At 37.1% G+C, this 8,161-nt stretch overlaps 1 protein-coding gene across 1 annotated transcript; it reads right to left on the reverse strand.

Moving 5' to 3' along the window:
- Positions 1–5,775: 5,775 nt before the first annotated feature.
- On the reverse strand, positions 5,776–7,936 carry LOC128984092 (uncharacterized). The gene is made up of 2 exons (XM_054403375.1): positions 7,920–7,936; positions 5,776–6,310 (listed from the first exon to the last, which is right to left on the reverse strand). The coding sequence occupies exons 1-2, from the start codon at positions 7,934–7,936 to the stop codon at positions 5,776–5,778; spliced, it is 552 nt and encodes a 183-aa protein (XP_054259350.1).
- Positions 7,937–8,161: the final 225 nt, after the last annotated feature.

Here is an 8,161-nt window from a genome sequence, read left to right on the forward strand (position 1 = left end):
CTATAAACAGTACAAGGAAGCCAACTTTGTCGGGTGACTGTAGGAAAATAACTATTTCCGTTTCAAAATGGCGACAGTTTTTTTTTTTTTTTTTTTTTTTAAGCTATATTTTTAATACTCAGTGTTTCCTATACCAATGCATTTAGCCTTAGCCCTTCTCCGGTTGAATTGTCTTACTCGTTATGGAATTAGCTTTATTATAGATAAGTGTCTTTTTTTATCCTACAAGTAATGGTTTTTTGAAATTATAAAAAATTAGCCCTTCTCCGGTTGAATTTTCTTACTCGTTATGAAATTAGCTTTACTTTGATATGCTGAAAGTAATGGTTTTTTATAATAAAAATAAAAAAAAATTAAATTTGCATACATTAAATTATGCATTAAATTAATTATGCTGTATGCATTAAATTTTGCATTTGTTCAAAATTTTCAAATAGCAACATATGTCAAGTGGCACATCATTTTATAGATTTTTTAATTCCTAAAAACTTTGTATTTTACACGTACTTCGTATCTCTTTTAGTTTTTGTGTAAATAACAAAAAACTAATTTCCCTAAATCAAATGCATGTTACTTTGGTTTAACACCGAAGGCCCCATTTCAATTAGTGTTAAACCACGTCAAACCCAAATAACATGAATTTGATATAGGAAAATGAGGTTTTTTGTTATTTACACAAAAACTAAAAGAGATACGAAGTAAGTGTAAATTACAAAGTTGTTAGTAATAAAAAAATCAACAAAATGATGTGCTACTTGACATATGTTGCTATTTGAAAATATTAAACAATGAGCATTTGCAAACTTCCAAAAAAAGGGAATTTTTATTATAAAAAAAAATTGTCGCATATCACAGTAAAGCTAATTTCATAAACAAATATATCCTCCTTCACACAGTGAATTATTAATGCTTTCTTGTATGAATTAAGTTTATAGTGGTTTATACTTTTATGAATCAATCAGACAAATCCAACACTAGTCCTATAGTACCGTGTTCACACGGACCTGGATTTAGTTTACTCACAATGGTGTAATTAAGTTTAATTATTATTGGTAATGTTTTAATGACACGATGAATCAACGTCTATGGTATATTTATGGTACCGTATTGTCACGGACCTGAATATAACTTATTATAAGGTTTAACTTCTCCTGAAAGTAATTCAGCTATCTAGATTTATTTAGACGTTTACTACTGATTTTTATAAGTTAAATCAAAGTCTAAACTATTCCTACAGTACCGTGTTCTCACGGACCTGGATTTAGTTTTTGATAACGGCTTTCAGTTAGCAAGAATGATTAATTATTATAGGGCACCGTGTTCTCACTGACCTGCAGAGGATTATTAAAAACTTTTTATTTATCTATTTATTTAAATATACTCCACCTATCCTTCAGGATTCTTTACACGGATCTTTGGTTTAAGCTATTATCAACAATTATGTGATTAAACTAGACTTAATTAACCTTCCGTGATCTCACGAACCTGTATTGGATGGTTTAATAATTATTTTACCGACGATTTACAATGATTGTCTGCTGATTAGAGGTTACCGTGTTTGCACGGACCTGTATGATCTAAGTTTGCCTCTATTCTGCGAGTACAATACTTAATTAATCATCCGCCGTTACACTAACCTCTCCAGAATCATTTAGTAAATAATATTTATCATACAAATCAATACTCAAGGTATTATTTAGTCAGCACGGGCCTACCCTGATTTCAGGCGATTTCAACTATCTAAAATTAGTCCTTGTCTGCTATGAACCTCTACTTTACAAACGTTTAATTGGTTATTATTCCTCTGATAATTAATATTCTATATGCCTAACTGGATTGATTTATTACGTAATCCCTATGGTACCGTGTTCTCACGGACCTGTATGATTTAAGGTCTGTTCCTAACTTTGAGCAAAACACTTAATTAATCATCCGTGCTTGCACGAACCTATAGAGATTAGTTTTAGTTGTTTATTTAACGTTAAATAAATAAATCTTGTTATTGTTTAGCAATTCCCTACGGTACCGTGTTCTCACGGACCTGTATAATTTTAAGTTTAGTTCACTATTTTAGCTTTTATCAAAATACTGTTTTAATCAACCGTGCTTGCACGGACCTGAATGATTGTAGTTTAGTTGGTTTATTTGTGACGTTAACTGAGTTATATGTAACTGTTTGACAAATCCCGAGGGTACCGTGTTCTCACGGACCTGAATAAGATTGTTTAAGGTAAAATAAAGTTTAATTTACTGTTAATATTTATTTAAATATTTTAAACAAGATTTAAATACCGAAATTAATTTAAAAGTTAAATGATTGAAATATTATAATTATTTTTGATTTCCACTATGACTTTCAACTGATTAATTTTTACAAGTCCTAATTAAGTAATTACCCAGAGTGAGAGTGAATTTCCAATGCGAGATGAGTGACCAGGAACTGCTCGAAAGACCAGGTCCCCGTGGTTTTGTTGGCCATGCGTACCATGGTGTGCATGCGCGCCGTTCCCACTCCTTAGTGGAGGGGACAGAGCAGTACTAAGTGAGACATCACGGAGCTCATGCAGCCGTCTTGACTGCTATTGACTATGGCCCTTGACCTCTGACTTGAGGACTGAATTGTCTTACTGATTGTAAAACTGGAAATTTGGCTACTATTACTTTGTTGAAAAAAATATATTTGCTCAATTGATGATTCAAATCCCCTTCACATTATGTTGATAAAAAAATACACACCTAAATTTTATTACCGTTACACCCTTGCTTCTCTTGCTTTAACAAAGAAAAAAAGGTACTTTCCTGTTAAAGGGAACATTCATTATTCTCGATAGTTTTTTTTCTCAATAGATCGATATTAACAAATTGAAACATATCAGCTGACAACTACGATAAATATTGTTCAGTATCGCAAACAATAATAAAATGATACTGTTCTAAAAAAATAACCTAACATAACTAACCAAACTTGCTGTAACTTTTAAAAATTCCGTGTTTAACTTGCCTTTTCTGTTATCAAACAGTTAGCTTAGAACAGTTTCATTTCTTAATCCATCATCTCTGATCTCCCTGTGTTGCAGACGGATCCTCTGGATTCTATGCCGGACTACTCCTCCGTCCATTCATTTACCTGCTGGAATAGGGTGAGTGTAAGAGAGATATCCCAAATGATTAAGAATTTCAAAGACTCCAAGAGCCAAGATGTCTATGGCCTTTCTACACATGTTCTCAGGGCTGTTGCAGATCTCGTGGCCGTTCCTCTCACGCACCTGGTCAACTTGTGCCTGGCTCATGGATCTTTTCCGGACTCTCTAAAGAAGGCCCGTACTGTGCCCATCTTCAAGAAAGAGAACCCTACACTGATGGAAAATTGTCGCCCCATTTCTATCCTCCCTATCTTTTCTAAGGTGATGGAGACTTTGATGAAGAGACAACTCCTCTCATACTTTGAAAATAATGGCCTACTGGTGGACTCACAGCATGGCTTTCGTAGTGGTCGATCTACCACCTCCGCACTCCTGAGCCTGGTCGACACCATATCCCAGGCCTTTGAGGAAAATTAATCGGTCCACCTCAGCCTTTGTGACCTCAGCAAGGCTTTCAATGTTGTGTCACATGACATCCTTCTGGTCAAGCTGAGAAAATATGGTATCGGTGGCGCAGTTTTCTGTTCTCTTGCGGACTACCTTGGCAACCGCAAACAAATAGTAACAATTATGGGTGCTTCTTCTACTATAGGCTCTCTTCCCCATGGAGTTCTGCAGGGATCGGTCCTGGGCCCTCTTCTTTTCACAATAATGATCAATGACCTTGCTACAACCAGCCATGCCCTCCTTTTTGCAGATAACAATACCTTGGTCACAAAGGGGAAGAACATCGACCCGCTGCTGGAGGAGGCAAACAGCACCCTGATGCTAGCCAAGGACTGGTTTATAGCCAACAAACTTAAGATCAACGAGGAGAAGACTCAGATCCTTTTATGTTCCTTGAAGATCGGTCTTGAAGAAGTTGGCACCACCATATTGAAAAGGTATGTGTAAAGCTCTCAAGAGTTCTCTACCTTTTAAGGAAGCTTAGGACCACCATTACGAGACCATATTTGCTAGCGGTGTATCATGCGCTGTTTCACAGTCACCTCACGTATGGCCTGGTTCTGTGGGGCCATTCTCCATGGACACAGGAATTACTTCTGCTACAGAAAAAGGCGCTGAGGGTAATAACATCTTCTGGCTACAAAGCGCACTGTCGTCCCATCTTCCTGGAGCTAGGTGTGTTGACTGTTTATAGCCAGTATGTCCTCAATGTCTTGATCCTGCTGAAGGTTAATATCCACCATTTTGTTGTGAGAGACAATATTCATAGTCACCATACCCGTCAAGCTTGTGACATTGATTTACCGAGATGCCGCCTAGCCCGCTCACTGAAGAGCTATCCTCGGTCTGCGATAAGGTTTTTTAATTCCTTGCCGGTGCATGTACGCGACCTGGACCTAGACGATTTTAAGATGGCCCTACGTGACAGGCTGGTTAATAGGCCTCTTTACAGCCTTGAAGAGCTAGGCAACGAGCCACTTTTTAGCCATTGCCACAGTGTAAATAGTGTGTAAATAGTTTTCTTAGTATTAAGTAAATATGACGCAGTCATACCGATATCATCGGTCAACGACATAGACTTCAAGTATTCAAGTAAGTATTCAAGTATTCAAGTAAGTATTCCATATAATAGACTGTTTTAGCCTAAACAAGATCAGTAGTTAGTTGTTGTCAATTTGTAATGGGTCGGAAAACAAAAATATCGATATATCGAAAAAATCATCGATAATAATGAATGTTCCCTTTAACAGGAAAGTACCTAAAAAAACTTCTGGGCACCTGGAGCAAACAAGATAAAATTCTTCTGTAATGGCAAAACAAAGCAATCTTTAATTAAGTACTCTATAAAGTAAAAATAAAATAACTTATAAATACAAAATCAAAATTTGATCAGTCTTCTTAGTTAAAGTTACTACTATTAAGTTTTTATAGTTTTTTTTTTTATTTTTCTATATTTTTCTTTCCTTTCTCTTTTTCCCTCTTTTTTTCCTAACCACTTAGATATCAAAAGAAGCATCAAACAAATTAAAGTGCTTCCACTCGAAGAACAATAATAATCTTTCCCTTTAAAATTAAAATATCAGTCTTCTTTAACAATAATAGGAACATAAATCAATGGATCTTTGTCCGTAGTCTTCTTCTTCTGTCCTATATCCTTTTAAGTACTTTATCGGTATTGGGGTGGGACCTTCCTGACATCAATTCGAACGAAGGTTCCGTCGGATAGGAAGAACCTCTTTCGCTTGGCGCGGTATCTTCTTCTAGGAGCTACTGTCTTTTCGGGCTCGGTAACCTGGTCCTGGTGATTTTGCGGGATTGCAAGTTCTTGAGTAGGAGGTATTACTTCTGGTATTAGGGCTGGAGATTTAAGGGATGTATGTACTTCGGCGGGTTGGTCCTTCTCTTGGTTTGGCATATCCACGCTCATATCAAGTACTTCTTCACCAAAAATGACCATGTCCTCACTGTCAGAACCAGCATGTAAAGTGGAGGACGTGGAGGTTCTAGAGCGGCACTCTTCAGCATCCAACATTTCGTAGTCTTCCATGTTTGAATCCAGCTCCAACGGTGCGGAAGATACTGATGTGGGTGTTCCCTGGAAGGTGATCGGTGACTGGAACCCTGAATATCCGTCATCAATGGCCTCATTCAGGGCTTCCAGTAGCAGGTCCCATGAAGACCAAAATTATCGTAACTGGCCTTTCACATAGCAATTCCCCGTGGAGTGTCGGAATGGTGCGTTGTGACTGGGCGTTAATGGGGGGTCAATAGTGCTTCCATCCTTACTTAGCAGTGGTTCCTCATCTCTAAATAGTTCCGATCTTCGCAGAGCGGATGCCATCCCTTTCCGCGATGCAACACCATCCAACGCTCCCAGATCCGTCACTGACGTCCCCGTTGCGATTTTCTCTGCGTACAAGCAGACGTATACTCCACAATCTACGCTGCCTGTGGGCTGTTGCATGCAGGGGGCCTTCTCCATAAGAGCCCATTCTGTGGCGCGGAAATTCCACCGGAACACCTGGGCCAGCCGCTCCAAGTAGCACAAAATATCCTGGAGGATGGATGGTCGAGCTCTTCCCAACGAGTCGAATGACTGCAAGAGTTTTCGTTTCGGCCATGCTACTATTAAAATCCAATGGTTTTCTTCAGAGATTTGGACAGGAAAGAATATTATATCTCGGTTAAATATATTTGTTCCCCGATGCCAGTTCTCAACCCTAGGGAACCCACCCTGTTTTTACGCGACATACAGGAAGGTGTCGAAAGCCCAAACCTTATATTGGTCGGGCAGGAGTAAACTTCTCCGTTCAATTAATCTTAGATAGTCTGCAATAGCCTGGTCGTCGACCATCTCGTTTCTTCCGAGAAGTGATTTGTAGGATAAATTGTTGAGGGTCATGGGTCCCCGAATTCCCCGAAGAAAAATTAGGTTTTTTGTTATTTACACATAAACTAAAAGAGATACGAAGTAAATGTAAATTAAAAAGTTGTTAGAACTAAAAAAAACCCTATAAAATAATGTGCCACTTGACATATGTTGCTATTTGAAAATATTGAGCTATGAGCATTTGCAAATTAAAAAAAGGGAATTTTTATTATAAAAAAAAATTTTCGCATATCAAAGTAAAGCTAATTTCATAACGAGTAAGAACATTAAACCGGAGAAGGGCTAAATGCATTGGTATTGGAAACACAGAGTATTGAAAATATATATTAAAAATAAACTGCCACCATTTTGAAACGCAAAAAGATAATTAATTTTTGTTTTCACAAAAATGTTTTTCTATTGAATACCTTTAAAAATTATTTATAACAAGACACATGTTTACATTTGAAAATTCCAAGATCCAAACTAGTGAACCTCAGTTTACATCCTGTATTGGAAAAATGTTCAAAATATTTTTACGTTATTCCTTGGGGTCGATTTAGCTTTAAATAATTTGATTTCATCCTTGTACGTTAAGCCGTTTTCCGTAATCAATTTGAGACACCTCTCGTGGGTCACTGTATATTGCCATTTGTACACATTTATATTTTTTCCTACAGTCATCCGACAAAGTTGGCTTTCTTTTACTGTTTATAGTACAGAAAGCTGCTAATTGCTGCATATTTATACTTTGTCGTACGATTCATACTTTGTCATACGGTTTATACTTTGGCGCACATCAGGATTCCAACGAAACAACACAAAACAGCGTGGTTCTATTATGCACGTAATCCGTGTACGCTTGGAAATAGGTTGGCAACACTTAAAGATAATAATACTATGATCAGCTGATTGACTATTATAACTACGATTTAACCTGTCATTTCGTGTTTATAGTTTCGGTATTTCTGAACTTTCTAGACTTTTCTTTTAAACGTTTTTAAAAAATTCCTACGATCTTAATAAACAAGAAAATACCTTTAAAGCATTTTTTAGGCGCGGAAACCGCTTCAAATTACAAAAACATACGGAACTATATTCTCAAGTCGCGGAGCACATTTCTTGCCGAGGAAAAATAGCGGAGTGATACGGACCGGGTACTACTTTCTCTAGGGCACATATTTGTGTTGCCAGCTGAACCTAAACACGTGTTGTATAGTGTTTAAAAGACTAATTACTTATATGCTTTTTAGTGACTGTAAGAAAAATATTATGTGTAACACGAGTGCAAAAGGCCTTTGCTGCACTCGAGATCATTACGCACTCGCCTGCGGCTCGTGCGTAAACATTGCTCTTGTGTGCAGCAAAGTGCCACTTTTCCCACTAGTTACACAAATAAGTATTGCCATTTTGGGATTGTGGAACGACGCAACTAATTATGGGATCGTAGGAAAACACACCCGTTCAGACGGCGCATCGTCGAAACTTCAAAATGTTCTTGGCTTTTCCTCAAGACTTTTAGTACAGTATTAGTATATAATGGTTTGTGATAAAAGACTTTACGTTTTTGACCAGTCTTAATAACCCCATTGCTTACTAATAATCATACACCACAAGTGCATCATATAATTATATAATCAATGCTTAATAGCATTCATATGAATTTTCATTTCTTATGTACTGTATTTAGTAATTTGCTACT

Source organism: Macrosteles quadrilineatus, unplaced genomic scaffold (genome assembly GCF_028750875.1).
Source record: "Macrosteles quadrilineatus isolate MER2022 unplaced genomic scaffold, UCM_ALF_1.0 Scaffold_2__2_contigs__length_208266976, whole genome shotgun sequence".
Lineage (NCBI taxonomy): Eukaryota > Metazoa > Arthropoda > Insecta > Hemiptera > Cicadellidae > Macrosteles > Macrosteles quadrilineatus.